The 21,287-nt window shown below is 37.6% G+C and overlaps 1 protein-coding gene across 1 annotated transcript in view; it reads left to right on the forward strand.

Moving 5' to 3' along the window:
- POU6F2 (POU class 6 homeobox 2) overlaps positions 1-21,287 on the forward strand; it is a 724,957-nt gene that overhangs the window by 646,097 nt on the left and 57,573 nt on the right. Inside the window, exon 6 of the mRNA XM_090286751.1 lies at positions 10,304-10,450. Within this exon, the coding sequence (XP_090142877.1) occupies positions 10,304-10,450 (147 nt within the window). The remainder of the gene's footprint in view (positions 1-10,303; positions 10,451-21,287) is intronic.

A 21,287-nucleotide genomic window follows, 5' to 3' on the forward strand; every position in this document is an offset into this window, starting at 1 on the left:
CCCACGAGCTCACAATTTATCTGTCTACATATCTGTCCCTGTACAACCTGGAAGGTCTTTGGGAAAGAGACCACATCTCTGTGCCTGACATACATAAAGTTGATGCTCAATGTTTGCTGAATCAATGAATAGTAAACTAGACTGTACTTAAATGTACAAAGGTACTCAGGCCACACCCTTCTCCTAGTGAAGGGCAGCCTTCTGCCTTTGTCTTTGCTTCATCAGTCTCTTGTTCTCCTTCCCCTCCAGTCTGACCTGCCCCAACTCCAGTCCAACTCCATCTCCAAAGTGACCATTCTAAACTTCAGGCCCAATCATGTTCCTCTGCCTTTGCCTATAGAATAAAGGACAAGCTCTGTAAAGTGACATACCGAGTCCTCTCTTCATAAACTCACAATTTACCTCATCATCTGTCACTTCTTTTCTTCTTAATATTCCCAAAATAACCATTTGCCAGCCTAGTGGCTCCACACTCACAAAATGCTGTCTCTTACCTTCATGTCAGTGACCACACCATACCCAGTGGTTTGGAAGCCTTTCTCTTTCCTTCCTACCTCCCCAGTCAACTCCTAATAATCCCTTCAGATATGGTGATAAAGTGGTTTGGTTGTCTGAGGTCTCATCTGGGCTTCATGCTTCCCTTTTTTTACAGCACAGGTTCCAGGGATAGAAATCAACAGTTTATTAATTATATTGGAAGCCCCTTAAGACAAAAGGCTCTATCCTTGTTCACCACCATTTTATCCCTGGGACATGGCTATTTATGGGAAGTAGCTAGTGAACAGAGTTGAGGCTCCCTAGGGCAGACCATACTCTCTGTCTTTCATCTTTTCTTATCTTTCTTCTGCCCTTGATAGCAACTATTTTCCCTTCAGGGACTGAACAAGTGTTGGGAAGTAACTAAGTAAAGTAGACTTGGGAGTGGAAAGAATGTGCTGTGTGTTCTCATAGCTCAAAACTAAAATAATACCTATTACTATAGTATGGCAGCAATTTACTTCTTTAAATAAAAAAAGTATAGCCTTTTTTCTTTCATCACAGGAGTGTTCCCAATCACTTGTTTAAACTTGATGATAGAATAAAAAAATAAAGAAATATCAACAAATTCACCTAACTAATGTGCCATGACAGTAGGCAATTGGTAAGAGCACTATTGTACGTAAGAAAATAGCATGAAACTCAATAAAAAGATAGATTTTCAGGTTATTAAATGGAGGACTAGACAGAACAGGAAATGAAATGTGTAGGCTTGTGGTAACACAGTGTTTGTCTACATATAACTTAGATGAAATTTGATTTAGAGTTGGTGTGTTTCCATAATGCTGACCTCACTATTCAAAATCAAATGTATTGGGTTAAGTTAAAAGCTATTTTTTCCCTCATCTCTGGGCTTGACTATTTTATCAGTAAATTTAAAACTAAAGGGAAATACCTCCTTCTGGAGAGCTTTCTTATAGTTTGCCACCAAATCATAGTGTGCCAGCCAGACTTATTTATTTCCTTCTCCTCTGTCAAAGGTTCCCCATTTCCTCAGTGCTGATGTTGTTGATAATCCTGCACAATCTGACCTGCGCTTCTTGAATAATCTACCTCTTTCTACAGTGTACTTCTAGAACAGTCTCACAGATATCCACATATGCTCATAGGTGCAATTGAGTTCAGGGTTCATGATATCTGACTAGAGTTTCACTTTTGACCTTGTATCCGTCCAATGATCCTAGGAGCCACAAACTAAATGCCAAAGTGGATAGATACCCTGTGATGTCCCACCACAGTGAGGTTACACAAAAGGAGATCATGCCCTCTCATTCTCTGATGTCACCTCCTATATCCTGGCCTGAAAGCAGTGTTGCTTGTGCCCAGGAGCACATGACTGCATCCTTCTCTTCCCAGCCATGCTGTTGTCAACATGGGCTTTGTTCTAGTTCCCAACGCTGGGTTGCAGATGTAGCCTACATAGTTCAACTTTATCTCTTCCACCACAGCCCAAGGATAAAAATACAAAAGCCCTCATTCACTGAGACCTTACCCTTCAGTTCCCAAATAATACCAAACTGATAGATTAAGCCCTCTGCCCAGCCATATTCCCACTCAGTTCCAGCTTTGAAATTTCTAGGTATGTCAGGGCTTTTGATCCAAGATGTCCAGGGAATGTCTAGGTCTTCATCTTCAGATGCTTTCAATATTGAGTTTTATATCCTGGGGTATTCCCAAACAGTCAGAAAGACTGCTCATTGCACTTTTCACCTTGTGGGGATCTACCTGGGCAAACGAGGAAAGCTGTAAAGGGCTGGTGCCAACTCATATGATTGACACATCAGGAATTATTCAAGAGCCCTCAGGACTGTGTCACCCATGTTCCAGGCTCTCATCAGTCAGTCAGCACAATGTGAAAAAATGTAAAGCATGGTGATGTATTTTTTAAAAGAGTTTAGACAAATTTGCCTCCAAATTTTTACCCTTTTCCATAAATATTGAAGGATCAAAACTTCCACCAAGTTCCTAGTGAGGTCCCTTCTTCAACTCCCTTCTTCATACATTTATTCAATTAATAATTGTTGAGGGATTACTGGGTGCCTGGTACTGTTGAAGGAGCTGAAGACATAGTGGTCAACCAAAATATACTTTCTAGAGAAAGGAATGAAAATAAACAAATGAGTAATATACTATCAGATTCAGAATGCTGTGAAACAAGTAAGATGAGTTGAAGAGGGAAGAAGAAATTTTAAAAACATTTTATTATGGAAAATTGCAAAAAGTACAAAAATAGTACAATTGATCCTTGAACATGGGGTTGGGGGACTAACTTTCCACACAGTCAAAAACTCATGTATAACTTTTGATTCCTCAAAAACTTAACTACAGCCAACCCTTCATACCCATAGGTATCACCTTTATGACCAACTACAGATCAAACATGGTATTTTTGATCCACCATTAAGAATCCGTAGATGCATAGGGCTGACTGTACTAATAGACTACTATTGACTAGAAGACTTAACAATAATGTAAAGAGTTGGTTAACACATATTTTGTGTTATATGTACTGTATACTGTATTCTTTACAATAACATAAACTAGAGAAAAGGAAATATATTTACTGCATTTATTTCAAAAATCTACATATGAGTGGATGTGCACAGTTCAAACCCATGTTGTTTGAGGGTAAACTGTATATCCACCATTCTGCTTCTATAATGATCAACCCAAGACTCTCTCCTCTCTCGCCACCTCACCATGAATTATTTTGAAACAAACACAGACATTATATCATTTCCTTATACATGTTTTTGAATAAATTTCTAAAAGGAAAGGAATGTTATTTACATAGCATACTCAAAAAGGTGTCTCTTAGGAGTTAATCTGGGAAAAGAGATGTGTGAATGGGAGAGTTACAGACGCAGAAACAGCAAATGCAAACATCCTGACATCATTGAGAATCCATAAAAAGGCCATATGACAACCCTGGAGGGAGTGAGGGGCAGAGGGGACTTAGTTATAAAACAGCAGTATGACCAGGATTTTCTAGAAAGAATAAAAATTATTAGCAAAATTTATATGGTGCTTACTATGTGCTAATGACTCTTCTAGCGTTTTGCTCATATTAACTCATGTATTTTTCACAACTCCCTATGAAGTCATTAGCACTATTATTATTCCCATTTTACTAAAAGTGAAGAAACTAGGACACAGAAAGTCTGTTTGGGCTGCTGTAACAAAATATCACAGATGGTTGCTTATAAACAACAGAATTTTTTCTCACAGTTCTGGAGGCCAAGATGTCCAAGAGCAAGGACACAGCATGATCATGTTCTGATGAGACCCCTCTTCCTGGTTCACAGCACCTTCTCTCTGTGTCCTCATGTAGTAGAAAGGTCCAGGGATCTCTGTAGAGTACCTTTGATAAGGGCACTAATCTCATTCATGAGGGCTTTGCCCCTGTGACTTAAGCACCTCCCAAAGGTTCCACCTTCTAACAACATCATCTCTAAAGGTTAAGATTTCAACATATGAATTAGGGGTGAAGAGACACAATCTTTCAGACAATAGCATAAAGGTAGTTACTGGAAGCTTAGAACTGGAACCCAGACAATCTGGTTCAAGAAGTCAAGTTCTTAACCCTTAACACTGTGTTGCTTCCCTTTTCAGATACAGTGACTCATTCATTGCCAGTCACATTTCTGTGCAACTCCAAGCAAGTACAGGTGCAGAGACTCGGAGCTACCCCTCCCAGGTCTCTTTGAACCCATATTCTCTTCTTTCATTGACCCCCACCCCAGACTGCCACCATGTTTGGATCCTGCTCCCTGGTCCACTCATTTTTTCCTACTTCTCTTTCCTTCCAAACAAAAGCTCTTTCCTTGTTTAACTATAAGTTAACATGTCAATTTGTCATTCACAGTCTATCCTCACAGAGCCCCCAAAACATATTGGTACTGAATAAATGTTTGTGGGATTAAACATTAAGTGAAAGGGAGTGACATTTGCACTGGAAACCATAGTGTTAATGTTCCACCCATAACCCCTTAAATCTCTTTTCTGTGACTTCCCCCATGCCTTTAAGAGGGGTTTCAATGACCAGCACCTGCATCCCTCCTCCCAAGGACTTCAAGTTTCCCCTAAGACCAAAGAGCCCTCTTCTTGACTCCAGTTTTCTTGCCTTAGAGTGGGACATAATTTATACTCCAGAACCTCTGGGGGATTGGAATTCCTTCCTTCCTCATCCTTTCTGGGGAACCTCTGACAGTACGTAATCTTAAAAATTCCCCTGTTAACCAACATGACTGGGTATTGGAACGTTAATGGAAAGTTAATATATTTAAAGTTTCACCACAAAATTAAAGTAAAATATAATTCCTTCTAAAACTGTACTGAAATCAATGTGATTTTTACATTGATGAATCAAGGCATTTTAGAATGTTGAAATGTCGGGCAGTCCAGGCTGAGGCTTCTCAAAACTGAAAACAGAGACTTCCGTTGGCAGAAAGTTGGATGGTCAATATCTAGGATGTTGTCATCTCTGTAGAGAAGTGGGCAGAGAGCAGCAGGAAAGCTTCGCTCAATATTCAACTTCGCAAAACTTATTCCCAACTGTTATATGAGTTTTCTAACATGTGATAACCATGCGACCAAGGGGGAAAGCCTAGTATGATAAAACACACATCAAGTAGGTTGCTGAGATGAATATAGCCACCGTTCCTGTATGTGTTTGCTGGAATTTCCTTGATCTTTGAAGAGAAGGCATGAGGGTAACAAATGGAGGTACTGATTTAGTTTTGAAAAATTCTAAAGAACCACAAGATACAGTTTTCACATATACGGTATAAGAAAAGTAAGGATATAATGTATGTGAATGAACTCAAAAAGTCATGTTTGTCCCCCTGTTTCCAGGCAGCCATTTCATGTCACTTTTTACCTCAGATAAGGAGTGAATTGTGATGAATGCATTTATGAATGCATTTAAAAACAAATTGCACCACACTTTTAGGATTCTAAATTGAAAAGTTAGTAGCAAAGCGAGTTGCTCCAAAATCCATACTCAATAAAATCTGCATAGCTCATGAGGAGAATGATAAAACTATAGATCATGAGCCTAAATAAAGGTTTTGAGCCTGTATTCTTAAACCCCTCTTGGAATAAAGGCATAAACACAGGAATATAATACCATAGCTATACTGCCTCATCCTGCCACCATTTTTTTGTAAATACTACTTATAATAATACAATAACATCATCAGCAAAATTTCATGTAAAGTATCACTACTACTAATGTTCATATCCAAAAACCTAAATTTTTTACCAAGCTGTAGAGTGTTCATCTTTCAGAGAAAAAGAAGATGGAGCAAGACTTGGATAAAGATATCTCCATCATGTAGTGGCGTCATCTATAGTGACACTTATTTGATGTCATACATATGACATAATCTAAGAGTGCACCTTTAAGAGACTTTATCAAAGTTTTTCTTCTCATTACCATTTATTGTCCACAGAAAACAAGGATGTGCACAAAGCACTATAGATTTATACCCAATATCCAATGTTGATATATTAATGTAGAAATTGAAAATGCTAAAAAAAATTTTTTATAAATGTTCCTGCATGCCTTTACTATCAAATCAACAAGTGCAGGATAGATTTATGCACAGTATTTTGACATGAGACAGAAATTAAACTCCAAATTGATATCCTTATAGAAATCTAACAAATGTAAACTAAGTGGGATGATAACATACTAGAAAGGAGGTTTCCCTTGCTGGTCTGTCACATACTGACCCTGGCCTCAAATTAAAACACCACTTTTCCCGTAAGTTTCTCTATAAATAATCAAATATGAGAGGCCCAAGACAAGCAGCTGAAATCGTGTTTTAAATGCTTCTTTCTGATGTCCTCTAGTCTGAAATAGTTTTAAACAACTTATTTGTCTTTTTAAGCATAAAACTCACCTTATCTAATCATCATGTTAGTTAGCTAATATTTTCTTTCAAGCTACCCTTACAAAATTAACTACAGTAAAATTAAAGAATACATTTAAAATATAAAAATAGAGAATATAGTTATCTGGGTTTACATTGTTTAAAAAGTGAAAAGATATTTGTGAAGTTGAGCTCTAATTTTGATAAGTTGATTAGTCCAACATCCTCATGCATAATATGAATTGTTAGAATAATAGCTAGCATCTATTAAGAACATGATATATGCCAAGCATATGTCATCTCACTTAATTTTCATCATAACTCTGTGTGTTTCTGAAATAGGTAGTATTTTTTAATGGATACTTTTATTCACTTATATCATAAGCATTTCCCATCTTACCACATAATAAAATAGATGCTCTTATTACACCAATTTACCCATGAGAAAATGAGACATGGTTTACTGAGGCACAGCCAAGGTGCTCTGGTTTCAGAGCTGATGCCCTCAGCTGCATGAATGGAGAGTTTTATAGATTATTCTGTTATTTTATTCTCCAAAATTCACTGGTGTGGGGTGTCTTAAGAAATTACTGTTTCTATTAGTAGGTTTTTTGACTGTCTGAGCATTCCGGAGCTATAGCTTGGTGTATTCAAGGATCAGAATCCATTTGGATGGAACATGAGAACTTTTGCCCTCTGTAAATCCTTGCTTTGAGGGCTTCTCCATTTATAAATAAGCATCAGAAATTAGCATGTTTTTCAAGTTGGTTTGTTGAAAATACAAGTATGTAATGCAGTCAGACTTTATTTGGGCCATTCTTTGCTGGTCAGGTACATTGGCAATGAAAGATCTGAAGGCATAAACTTGGCAGCAACTTCAAAATATCCAGTTGGTCACAGAATGGTCACATGCTCATTATGTGCACTTACAGTGCCTGCATGCTTGGCTGTCCAAATCTACCTCGAATCTCCAATCAAGAGGAAGTATTGATAGGAACAACACTAATATGACATGACTGGGGACAATACAGAGTGACATGACCCGAGGTGATGAAGAGAACACTTATGGTTTCTTTACCTTCCCCTCCTGCCACATAACTAATACATATGACATCCCTGCCTTGTCAGTCACAGACAGAAAAACCAAAAGATATTTATGAAACTGCATCCATCAACAACCCAATGGTCCACTTGAAGTGCTGCCAGCTTACAGATTGACTTGTAACTGCTGTCTGCACATACCACACTCTCACCTTTAGTTCTAGTTCTACGTCCGCAGCCAGAAAAGCATCTCCCCAGAGCCCATTCACTTTTCACAAAAACCTAGGGATGGCAGACAAGAAATAAAAGAGTCATCCATTTGGCATTTGCACCATTAAGAGAGAGAGGCAGGAAAAAAAGGAACAAACTAGGTTTCAACCTAGGCCCAGGATGTAGAGAAAATAAACATTAAAAATAAACAAAATCTATGCATTTTTGGTTGCTTTAGCAATCTTCCAAAGCAGCAGAAGGGTACCCATTCTTGGTCCTGTAATACAAAGGCTCAGAGCTCACTTTTAAGCATCCAAGTTGTTTTATATTTAGAATATTTCAACCTTTATATAACGCCTGCATTTATACAATACACAAGTGGCTTAAATGTAGGAAATTCTCAATCTACACTATTGTATTCTATACAGAGAGTAATTCCATAATTTCCTTTATGAATTTTTTATTTATCTAGATGTTAGAGAAATGTCTTAAAATTTCTAAAAAAATATTTTCTCTTCATTAAATAAAAATCTGTCTATTTTCTTCAGAGAACACGCCATATATACAGTATTGACTTAAATTATTCACCCAAAATTCTACATTCAACACTAAAACTAAACTGCACATAATTTAATCTTTCTTTGAGGATTAAGAAGATTATTTTGAGATCTTTCTGAATCTCAGGAATTTCATTATGATTTCAACTTGTAAATATAGCAGCTGGCAGATGACATGAGAATAATGTACCAATGGGCAGTGTTTGTCCTGGCAGTTTGGGCTTCCTCAAGGGGTAGCTTCACTGTAGGAGTGAAAAATGAACACAATATGAACTCTATCACTTTAGATACTCAAGCCAAACATAAGGAGAGTTTTCTCTTAATATTACCATTACTTGCCTCATATACACTACAAAAATATACTCAGAAAACCAAGATCAAGGCCAACCTCAATTTTAAATCTCATGGTGGTAATCTGGCATAAGACAGGGTTTCTCTTTAAGATAATGAATTAGATTTTTTTTCTCCTTAAAAATAAAATCATTGTTGTCTTTTAGGAGAGAGATAAAGGCAAAAAGCACCTAAAATAATGAGCTTAAAATGGATTTTCATTTCTTTAAAAAAATATGCTGAGTCAATGAAATTGTAGAACTAGTTACATGAAAATTGGTTATAAATGAATAAAGAAACCAATAAGACAAAGATATCACATTAATGAAAAAATAATTATTAAATTCCTGTCCTTTTTGACATTCTTCCAACAATTACTATTTCCCTCCTTATGGGATGATATAAATTCTAGGCAAATTTCCAAAGGAATTAAATAATAAAATATGTTTTGAGGGAAAGAAAGTGGGAAGAAGGAAAAGAAAGAGAGAAAGAAGAGAAACTGAGACAAAGAATGGAGAAAGTAAAGAAGAAGGTTTAAAAGGAGGGGTGGGCATTTTTTCAAAGAGCTTCCAGGACTTGAATTAAGTATGGCATTAATTCTTTTTCCCCCAAGTCTTAGTCTTGGCAGGTTAATGATAAAATGCAAGAATTTCATGTATGTAGAAACTGGTGATAGAAAATTCACTATTACACTCAACAATTGTTGTACTTGGTAGGAACTATATGGGAAAAAATAACACCCTAGAATAAATACAAATGAAATTCATGTATCAAAACCAATACTGTGAAAATAGTTTAAATTTTTCTTGAATTTATATCTAGTTATTAACCTAAATGCAGATTTTTGTTCAAGGTATACTCCTGCCTCATGGTCAGAAGGCCTGAAAACCTGTGGTGTGGAAAATTGGTAGGATAAAGAATATTGAATTGGTCTCCACGAGAAACTGATTTTGGCAGCCATAACTTCCACCTTGAATGCACCCCCTCCAATCAAATTCTTCTTCCTATTTCACTCTTGTCCCAGGAAAGAGGCCAAGGGAGCAGTATATATTAGCTAAAACAGCCAACACATGGCAACCTGGCCATTCACCATAGGACCTTTCACATTGGCCTTGAATCTCATAGTCAGAGAGAGCTCCTGTGCCAAAAGTCCAACCCTAGACTTAACCTCTGATAGCACAGAGGTTGGAGGTTTCCATTTCTACTGACTGGTTTCCTTCTTCCTTAGAGAAGGAAGTGGAGTGAGTCATCTGCCTTACCTAATAACCCTAAAAGAAACTGCAGTTCTCAAATGAAAAAGATCAAGTTATTTGCAGAAAACCTTAAAATCTATTTCTCTCTTTCACCCCTACTCCTGTTTTAATCTCACATTCTGTTGGGTATATCATAGAAAGTAGGCATTTCCTTGGAGTTTTATTTAGTCTAGAGGACAAAATCCAGGGTCTTCTCCCAAATCATTTCTCCACCTGGTAAGATCCTAATGGCTCATCCCACCCCTGGGGTCCACCTAAACCCAAACTCCATTAAGCAACCCAGGGTCAGTGGAGAATATTTTTCTTCCAGCCTCATTTCGAACATCCCCCAATCCCAATAGCTTCAGAAGGAATGTTCACCAGGACTCCTCAAGTGGGTTCTGGGTCCTTTGCATGAGCCAGCTGGGGCAAGAACTTTCTCCCCCAGTGAATGTTGTATTCATGTGCTGTACCTGTACCTCACTTGGTGGTTTCACCCTGATCTTTTCTCTCTTTGCAGCTGGTTAATAATCCACTAGCAAGTCAGGCTGCAGCGGCTGCAGCAGCAGCAGCCATGGGCTCCATAGCAAGCTCACAGGCCTTTGGCAATGCCCTCTCCAGTCTTCAGGGGGTCACAGGTCAACTAGTTACTAATGCACAAGGACAGGTGAGTGGGAGATGGGAACAAGAGTGAATTTTTATGGCAGATTGAACTCGGAAAGGAAATGAATTTCTTTTGCATGACAGTGATACGTAACCACATCCATTTGAGACAAATAAATAATGTTTACTAGCAATGTCAAGAATAGGAGATGGGTTGGGACATTTTTCTATATTTTAGAAGGAAGACTTTTTTTTTTCCTTCCTCTAGAATGTTTGTTTTATTTTATTTTTATTTCTTTATGATGACTTACATTCTGACCTTAATTGAAAAAATTACTTTTCAGAACACGGCATTCTTTAAAAAAACAATAAACTTAAAAAATAAAATTTTGGTTTTGCTTTTCTATTTTTTTTCATTCTTTTAAACTTTAATTGTAAGGGAAACTGGTAAGTTTTCTTCCTTAATTGCTCTAAGATTTCTAAACTTATAAAATTGGCTTCAATGAAACTAATTTTTCAGTGTATGGGGAAATGATGGGAAAAGACTGAAGAAGTCATGTAAAAACATTTTAAAAAAAGGGTGAGTTAGAGTGAAGCCCACTTCAATGGGCTGCACATGCTGGGCATCTTGCTGATCCTTCAGTCTGCCTGGTCCAGCAAATCTTCCTCCTGTCCTGAGCAGTATGCCTGTTCCCTTACACCACTAATGTGCCAGCTTTGCAGTCACCAAGATACTGATGGAGCTTAAGATGAGGGTGGCGCCCTCTTTAAGACCCCAATAAATATAAAAGCTACTTGAAAAACAAACAAGAATTGAAGATGATGGTGTTGGGGAGCACTCTATTTGAAAGCCTGACACTCAATTTCAATTGTTGCTAATTCTGATGATGAAACACAAGGGAGAAGGAATTTACATTCTCTCCAAGATTTTTCCTACCAGAGTAATTTACCCAGCAATGAGCTAACACATTCCTGCTTGGCCTGCTCTGTGGAGAAAAGGAACTATGATATTTTGAACCCTGTTTTTATTTTACATAAAGTAAACAGAGATGCATTATAAGCTAAACCATCTCCATCTACATCTCAGTGGGGGAAAGCTGACCTTATTATATTTCCTGGGCGGGTACAGGATTGTCCCATCAGAACCTCAAGGCCTGAACGATGGAGCTTGTCAAAGAGCCACCCCAGGTAATGAATCATCTTATCACAGGTGCACACCACACATATTGAAGGAGGGCTGTATGAACACCATACCCTCCACAGTCACCTTTCAGTGTCAGTTTTAACACTTGTTCTAATCCTTTTTCATTATAGAATCATTTTATGCAGTAGCTCTAAATGGGGCCTCCGAAAAGCCTATTAAAATTTCTGGAGGGACTGGGTATTAGTGTGGAGGAAAAGTTGGTTATAATATCTATAACTCATTCTTGGATCAGGCTGTCCTGGAAGCTGTTTCCTAGAGTTGTGCTCAAAATAGAACACCTGATTCATTCCTGCCAGGCCACTGGCCCTTGAGATGTAAATTTTAAGAGTGCAAGAAAGAAACCATATCCACTGATGTGTATTTCCACCTGATTTTTCTCTTCCAGTGCCTAAGTAAAATGTATCACTGTCCCCTCACCACTTGAGAATTTGTAATGAAGAAATTCTTTATTGTTTAGAAGGAATGATTAGGAGTTTATTCTTCTGATAATTTAATGGTTGATCATTTTGCCAGTTACAAATCCATCCCCTTATTAGGGGTTAGAGTGTCAATCTTTGCTTTGTTTGGACTTTGCCTGCTCCCATCTCCCAGCCCATAGTTAATTACCCATAAGGAAATGAGCTTCAAAGTATAAGCTTGATTGGTCTCTGCATACAGTGAATAAGTGTTTATTTTATTTAACATTTTTTTTATTTTAAAAACTGTGTTATGATAATTGATTTTATATGTTATACAAAACTAAAGTGAAAAAAATTAATTTACAGAGAAATTAATATTGCCTACTCATGAAGTCTTGTCTGAGAGTTTTAGAAATAATATGCTCAATGGCATTATATCCTCCTCCAAGTGCCAGGAGTGACCAAGATATTTAGTTCCAAATTAGATGAATTGGCCACATTTATGTAACACTATGTTTTTTGTAATAAAAATACAATCATATTCTCAGAAAAAGGTGTATGACCAAAATTTGTTGGCACAGAGATACTTGCTCAGGTCTTATGAATTGATCAAATTACACCAAAAAGAAAAAAAGGAGAGCAAATATTATTTGCTCTGTGTTTGTGTGTTCCTTTGGCTTGAATTAATGTGGTACAAAAAATAAGAATATATTAAAATCAGGTTAATACAATTAGCTTTGCTCAAAACACTGCACAATATAAATTAATACATCCAGCCCATTTTCAATTCCTTAAAAATCTCCACAGAGCTTTCCCAGAAAAGTCACAAAATGAAAACTCAATATATTTAAACATTCTTTTAAGTTCTTGACATTAACTATTTTTCATATTTGAAAATTCATTCAGAGGTAATAACACTAAAATCTAAATGTACATTTAGAAAGCGTTTTACTCCACTGATAATTGGTAAGGTAAGCCTATAGAGAAGGCATTTCTACTGTTAAGAAGTTTCTTGGCTCCCTAGAAACCATAATGGGTGAGCCAATAGCTAAAAGCCTTGACTGAATTCAGACCTGCCTGGGATTAGGCTTAGACTTCACGGTTTTCTAGTTATATGACCCTGGGGCAATGACTTAACCTTCCTAAGCCAAAGCCTCATCCTCAAACTTCTAAGGCAACCTTTGTGAGGCAGCCTGGGCCAGTGGCTTGTGCTCCCTGGGCAAGTGGTCCTAGGAGGCAGATGCCCCTTCTCATAAGGAGATATGTCAGAATCCCCCTTCAGACTCTTGGCCTTCAACTCTCAACAAGGAGTCCCACCACCTGGGACTTGCAGTTTTCCTTTGTTGTCTGGAATCTAAGTGTCCATTTACTAGAAAATCTTGATATATTTGAGGATTTTTGTTTTCTGTTCTTTTTCCCCAATCAGTAATTATGAATAAATATGGAGGAAAAACTATAGTCATTTTTTTAAATTCTAAAGCCACAAAGTACATATTTTACCCAGAGATGTTAAGGTATTTTAAAATTATATCATACACAACTTCACTCTGAGGTAGGAAGATAGCAAGCTTCCTATTGGTGATCATGAACTTCACAATGATTATTATAGTGCTGAGAAGAATATTCTAGTTCTCTTTACTTACCAAATCAGGAGCTCATGCAAGCATGGAAGATAAAGCAATGCAATAAGCACTAACTGTAGACTTGTTTGAATTCCCAAGTGCTCTTAAGCAAATTACTTGAGCTCTCTGAGCTTCAAATTCACTATACAATGAGGATAATAACATCCCTAGATTATGAACATTAAATGAGATATGGGGGGCGGGGAGCCTACCATACTGCCTGTACATAAAGACTCAGTAAGTAGTTGCCATCATCATCATCATTATAGTTCAGAGTTTTGTCTAGCATTTTCTGGAAACCTGTATTTGGTTTGAAGATACAGCAAGAGATAGTACAGTGTACAGGCAAAAGAACATGGGGTCTGAAATCAGACTGCCATTTATCAGCTGTGAGACCTTAGGCAATAGACTTACCTTCTCTGTACTTCAATTTCTTCATCTGAAAAATGGGGATAGTAATGGCACCAGCTTCAGGATTAAAGTGCTTAGAATACAGTCAGGCACATAGTCACCATTCAATAATGCTATTACTCAGTAAATGCTATCTGTTGTTAATAATCAAGATGTTATGTGGTTTCAATTCATAACTGGGCACACAAACCCGCTTTATGTGTAAGCAGTTTGAAAATGTGAGAATCTTAGTAGAAGGACAGTAAGTTATTTTAGGGAAACTAATCCTCACCCTGAATAGTTCAGAGTGTGTGTGTGTGTGTGTGTGTGTGTGTGTGTGTGTGTGTGTGTAACACTCATTTAGTGAGTATGTTTAGGATTTGGCAAGTAGACTTAGATTTTTTTCAACAATAGAATTGTCTTCCCTTATGCCCCTGACAATATCTCCTTATTAGTATTATTGCAGAAAAATAAAATCAAATGAAAGTTTATTTTATCCTGGGGCTAAAGAAAGCCTTTTTTGTTTTAACTGAAGCTCAGAATGTTTCCTGATAAGATTATCTCTTGATTATTGTGAAGTTTTCTTAAGTGGCACCAAGTCAAATTTAAGACCATCCCTTAGGTCTTTAAAGAAGCAGTCAAGTTAAAAAAAAATCAACTAAATGACATTACTCTTTGAATATATAAAAAGAAGAAAAAACTAAAAAGACTTACCCAGTCAAGTGACCCACAAATACACACACCACCTTACGAATAAACAATGGTTGAGCAGAGCTAGTTTTGCAAGGGGAAAGGATTTGCTATAGGACAGGAGCTGCCTCCTAAAAGGACCACAAGGCCCTGATCAAAGAAAGACAATCTGTTGATACTAACAGAAGCCTGTGCCTGTGGATTAGATTGTACAAAACAATTCATGGTGAGTTACCTCTATTCAACAGCTCTGGGCTGGAGAGAGGTGGGTGGAGATGCAGGAACACCTCCAGCACCACACTTGTACACACCAACTGGAAGACCATTCTAATATGTGTATTATAATTTTCAAATGTAGTGAAAAATAAATGTCTTAGAATTGAAGAAACATGATGCTTACATTGGGATGTTCCTCTGAATTATAATAATATTAAGCTAAATAGTATCTCTAGAAGGCAATAGAGTATATAAGAGCATGGGCTTTGAAGGAAACAGGTCTGACTGGAACACATTTTTAGCTTTGCGCCTGTTTCCTCATCAGTAAAACAGAAGTGGTAAGACTTCTCACATACATTTTTGTTGTAGGGCTAAATGTATAATAGCAGGAAATGCTTAGCATTTAGTAAATTATATTAATTGATTAATAAATTAACTTTACAGTTATTCTTTTTAGGATAAAAACACCAACAATTGGCCCTGAACTATAGGTTGCTAAAGTAATTCAACACATAAGTTAAATAGAAAGACAAAAATATTGTACAGAAAAAAAGGACTACAAGATGATTGAAGATTAAGTTATAATAAATACAGATCTTAACCAAAGAATTGAGATATAATGAATTCATTCAGTGAGTGCCCACTGAGCCCTTCGGTGGGTTTTACTAGATCGGATGGGAGAACTAACAAATCCATAGCTGCCCACATTTGTAAAACTAATTTCAAACCCTGTGCAAAAGAGATAAAGTGTATCACTTTTACAATGTTACTAGAGCAAATGAAGTGCATTAGACTCATCCAGCTAAAGCCAGTTGATAAGGAAAGTAGGGAAATTCACACAGTACTCTTTCCTTGCATTTTTAACAAGGAAATGTATTAAATGTATAGAAAAAATTTTAAATTTTTTTTCAAAAAATTAACACAAACATCCTTGCTCACCACCTAGATATTACCATTTTTCATATAAGCCTCAGTTCAGTTCTCCTTGTTATTTTTAAAAGAAATAAAACATTACTGATACAGCTAAGGCATTAACATCTTCTTTTCCCATTCGCCTCCTTCCCTTCCTAAGGTGATTACTCTGATAAAATTGGTGATTCCTTTCATGCAGGTTTTTCATTTTTTATTACAAAATATTGATTTTAAAAAGAGCTGTACAATCATATGTACAGAATACCATTTTTAATACAAAACACACAATATATTCTTAAGACATTTGCATAAATAAGAATCAAACACCTTTTGTTGAAAATTCAGCATAGGTATCTAAAAATTCAGAGCTGTTGTCTCTATATTTCTACCCAAATATTCTGCGCAGAGCAATCTATTTGTTATATGCTGAACTAATAATGAATTTGGCCATGTTTCTAAACCAAAACTCAAAAATATCTAACAAAGTATTTTTCTCATTTGCAAATATCATTATATGAAGTTTTAAAAAGGGGTAAAATTTCAATCACATTCAGTTAAATACATATCAAATGCCATTTGATAACAGAGTAACATTTTTTTAAATAGGCTCTTTCAAGAGACTGGGAAATACATGTTCATGGGGTTCGTAACATTATAACAATTTTACACTGGCTTCATCTGAGTAATAAGGATAAAACATTAACAACAATGAACAGCCTCAATCTTTCTCCTAACATACAAAATTCCCCCTTTGAGCCCAGTTGATAGCTTTATTTCCCTCCTTTCAGGAGAGGCCATAGCGTTAAAGTGATGTTTCCTATGTGTGTGATGGAAAGAGGGGGTGAGCGGGAGCCCCTCAAGCCGCTCCACAAACAAGGATTCCCAGGTGAGACGCAGAAAGAAGCCTGCCGCCCTGCTGCCGGCAGCCCTGTCGTCCATCGCGCAGGCATTACAGGGCCAGCGCTCAGAGAATTCAGTCCCAAAGGCTGATGAATGCGGATGGGGCCTCCGGTGCGCCACCCTACCCAGCTGACGCGCTACACACTCTCTTTTTTAATGCTGCTTTTCCCAATTAACTGTCCACCACCCAATAGTCGTAGGATTTCGGGTCGCAGAGGACACTTTAGGAAATGCTTCAGGAAGTAACTCACATTCGTTTCTGTCCAAGTTTCCTCCTGTGAAATAAAGGTTTAAATTAGAAAGGAACGCCCTCCAGGGAGGCTCCTCTGAGCCACAGAGGCCTGACAGTGATTTCCGTGCCACTTGGTACACACTCGCTTAGCGGTTTTGTAGGTAGAAGGGACCTCACACCTCCCGAAGAGCTACCAGGACTGCGAAGTGAACACCCAGGGCAGAGGAACGCGTGCCACTCCCGAGACTCCAGGGATAGTTCCCTCCCTGGAACTTTGTAACATGCTGAGACTAGCCAGAGGTAGAGGAGTGGAGGTGGGAGCAGAGTGAGACTGGGCTGGCCCTCTGGCCAGGATCTCGTGGATCTGAAGGGTGTGGCGCTCTTGTGAGTGAGCCCTAATGGCCCTGGCCGGCTCCAAGGTAAGTACTCTAGAGATGGACTTGGGAGGCTCCTGTTGTGTCTCAACTGCTGAAATGCGGGACGTAATCAGGTCTCAGAGCTGATCACACCATCAGCAGAAGCTAGGCCATGTCCCTCAATATCACAGAAAATTGTTCAGCCCAGACCTTCGCTGCCCTGCCAAGGTCGCGCCTCCTTCCCCCTCCATCTTTACCACTCTCACTTCTGAAATGAAAGGGTTAATCCCATTGGCGTCACCAGTGCAAAGAGCAGGCAAAGAACTGAAAGGAAAGCACCCTCTGAAAACTTTATTCCTTCCTCCCCAGCAAAAATCAGCAGTGCCACCTGTCATATACAATTAAAGGGGTAGGCAAAATCTACAATAAAAATCCAGTTTGGGGGATTGCCTCTGAAGATTCAGCCACAGAGAGTCAAGGCCTATTATCTAAAGCAGGACTTTCAAATGAAAACAAACTTTAAATGAAAATAAACTTTAAAGAGAGCTGCACTACTTTATAGTCTACCACTGAGCATTGTGATTTTCCTTGAATCACAATTTTCTCCTTAAGATTAACCTCCTTGTCATTAAAGGGACTGGATTACATTCAGTTTTAATTTATCCTGTTCATTTGCATAAACACAACAAGAGCAGAAAATTATCACATATGATCTTTATGACTGCTTTGCTGGAACTTACACAAGGAACATTTAGGGTGACTTTCAGTCTGCCCTTCAGGGCACAGGAGCTGAGCCACATGCCTGCCACTCATCCTTGCCTGTAAACACCTGTCTTTTCCAAGTCCTTCAGGTTTTCCACTGTACCTTAAGGTCCCTTCTAGCCATCTTTCAGGAAAGCAACCTTCATTCCTTCCCTGGAAAGATTGCCATGAACCTCACAACCAACCAAGGCCTTATTTCTTGTAGACTTTTATTACATTCAAAAGTCAATCCCAGTTCCTCAGAGCTTTTTGGTAACAACCAGAGCCCAGACATGCCTCTTTTAGGCATAACATTCCAGTCAAAATTTGGGTTAAAAAAACCTCTATCAACAACTGGTCTTATTAGTTTCATGCAAAGAACCTTATGTCATTACTTACTTCTTCAGAATGCCAAATTCTGGAGGGATCAGGCAGGGATAAAAATATACAGTGTGAAGGAAAACACTTTTCCTTCTAATATTCACTAAAATTGCATTTCCATGCTTTACATTTTCTTTTGTTCACTTTCCTACATGTGAGGTTAATTTTTTAGGGGGGGGTGGAGGTTTGCTGGCTCATTTACTAATTTATTTTGCTTTCATTTTTCCCCCTCACTAAAAATGTTTGTTTGTTTTTGTATTGCAGTTGTCCCACTTTTTTCCTTAATGCTTCCCCACACCCTGATCACCCCTCCTCCTACAGTCAGTCCTCACCCAGTTGTCCATGTCCATAGGTCATTTATACATGTTCTTTGACTCCTTCCCCTTCTTACCCCCTTCTCTCCCTCCCCTCTCCCCCCTGGTCACTGTTAGTCTACTCCTTGTTTACATACCTCTGGTTCAGTTCTGCTCATTTGTTTGTGTTGTTCATTAGTCTCCTGTATATATGCTATTTTTCTTTCATTGCCTGGCTTATTTCACTAAGCATAATTCTCTCTAGTTCCATCCATGTTGTTGCAAATGGTAGAAGTTCCTTCTTTCTTTCTGCTACATAGTACTCCATTGTGTAAATGTACCACAGTTTTTTGATCCACTCATCTACAGATGGACACTTAGATTGTTTCCAGCACTTGGCTATTATAAACAGCAATGCTATGAACAGAGGAGTGCATAGGTTCTATTGAATTGGTGTTTCAGGATTCTTTGGATATAATCGTAGCAATGGAATTGCTGGTTCAAAAAGCAGCTCCATTTTTAGTTTTTTGAGGAAATTCCATACTGTTTTCATAGTGGCTGCACCAGTCTGCATTTCCACCAGCAGTGCACCTAGGGTTCATTTTTCTCTGCATCCTCATCAGCACATGTTTTTTAATTTGTTAATGATGCCCATTCTGACTGGTGTGAGGTGGTATCTCATTGTGGTTTTTATTTGCATCTCTCTGATGGCTAGTGATGTTGAGCATTCTCTCATAAGCTTATGGACCCTCTGTATGTCCTCTTTGGAGAAGTGTTTGTTCTGGTCCCTTGGCAATTTTTTAATTGGGTTGTCTTCTTGGTATTGAGTCATATAAGTTCTTTATATATTTTAGAGATCAATTCTTTGTCTGTGGTATCATTGGCAAATATATTTTCCCATATCGTTTGTTCACTTTTCATCTTGCTGATGTGGTCTTTTGCTGAGCAGAAACTCTTTAGTTTGATGTAATCCTATTTGTTTATTTTTTCCTTTATTTCCCTTGCCTTAGGAGATATATCAGTGAAAATATTGCTACATAGGATATCTGAAAATTTCCTGCCTATGTTTACCTCTAGGACTTTTAAGATGTCACAGCTTACATTTAAGTCTTTGATCCATCTTGAGTTTATTCTGGTGTATGGTGTAAGTTGGTGGTCTAGTTTCATTTTTTTGCATGTCCCTGTCCAGTTTTCCTAACACCATTTGTTGAAGAGGCTCTTTTCACTCCATTTTATGATCCTTCCCCCTTTTCAAATATTACTTGACCATAGAAACCTGGGTTTATTTCTGGGCTCTCCGTTCTGTTCCATTGACCTGTATATCTGTTCTAATGCCGGTACTAGACTGTTTTTATTACCATGGCCTTGTAGTATAGTTTGGTATCAGGTATTGTGATTCCTCCTACCACGTTCTTCTTCCTCAAGGTTGCTGTGGCTATTCAGGGCCTTTTTTTGGTTCCATATAAATTTTTGAAGTATTTGTTCTAGGTCTGTGAAATATGTCGTTGGTATTTTAATAGGGATTGCATTGAATCTATAAATTGCTTTGGGTAGTATATACATTTTAATGATGTTGATTCTTCCCTTCCTTGAACATGGTATATGCTTTCATTTATTTGTATCTTTCTTAATTTCTTTCTTCAGTGTTATGTAGTTCTCTGAGTACAGGTCTTTTACCTCTTTGGTTAAGTTTATTCCTAGGTACTTTGTTTTTCTTGTTCCTATAGTAAATGGAATTTTTTTATTGTTTCTATCTCTGATATTTTATTGTTGGTGTACAGAAATGCCATCGATTTCTGAATATTGCATTTTACCCTGCTATTTTGCCAAATTCACTTATTAAGTTGACTTTCTACTTCTTCTTGATGCAGTCTTGGAAAATTATATGTTTCCAGAAATTTGTCCACTTAATCTATGTTGTCAAATTTCTTGTGATACAGTTGTTCATAATAATTTCTTATAATCCTTTGTATTTCTGTGGTATCGGTTGTGATTTCTCCTCTTTCATTTCTGATTTTATTTATTTTGGTCCTCTTTCTCTTTTTCTTGATGAGCCTGGTTAAAGGCTTGTCAGTTTTGTTTATCTTTTCAAAGAACCAGCTCCTGGTTTTATTGATCTTTTGAATGTTTTGTTTAGTCTCTAAGTCATTTAACTCTCCTCTGATCTTGATGATTTCTTTCTTCTACTCACTCTGGACTTTGTTTGTTGTTGTTCCTCTAGTTCTTGTAGCTGTAGGCTTAAATTTTTTATTAGAGATTCTTCTAGTCTTTTCAGATATGCCTGTATTGCTATGAACTTCCCTCTTAGGACTGTTTTGCTGTGTCCCATAGGTTTTGGGTTGTTGTGTTCATTATCATTAGTTTCCAGAAACTTTTTGATTTCTTCCATAATGCCATTATTAACCCGTTTATTATTTATTAGCATGTTATTCATTTTCCATGAGTTTGAATGTTCTAGAGTTTTTCCCTTGAGGTTGATTTCCAGTTTCAAGCCATTGTGATTTGAGAAGATGCTTGATATAATTTCAATTTTCTTTAATAAATTGAGGCTTTTTTTATGTCCTAT

Source organism: Furipterus horrens, unplaced genomic scaffold (assembly GCF_987537825.1).
Source record: "Furipterus horrens unplaced genomic scaffold, mFurHor1.1.pri manual_scaffold_9, whole genome shotgun sequence".
Taxonomy (NCBI): domain Eukaryota; kingdom Metazoa; phylum Chordata; class Mammalia; order Chiroptera; family Furipteridae; genus Furipterus; species Furipterus horrens.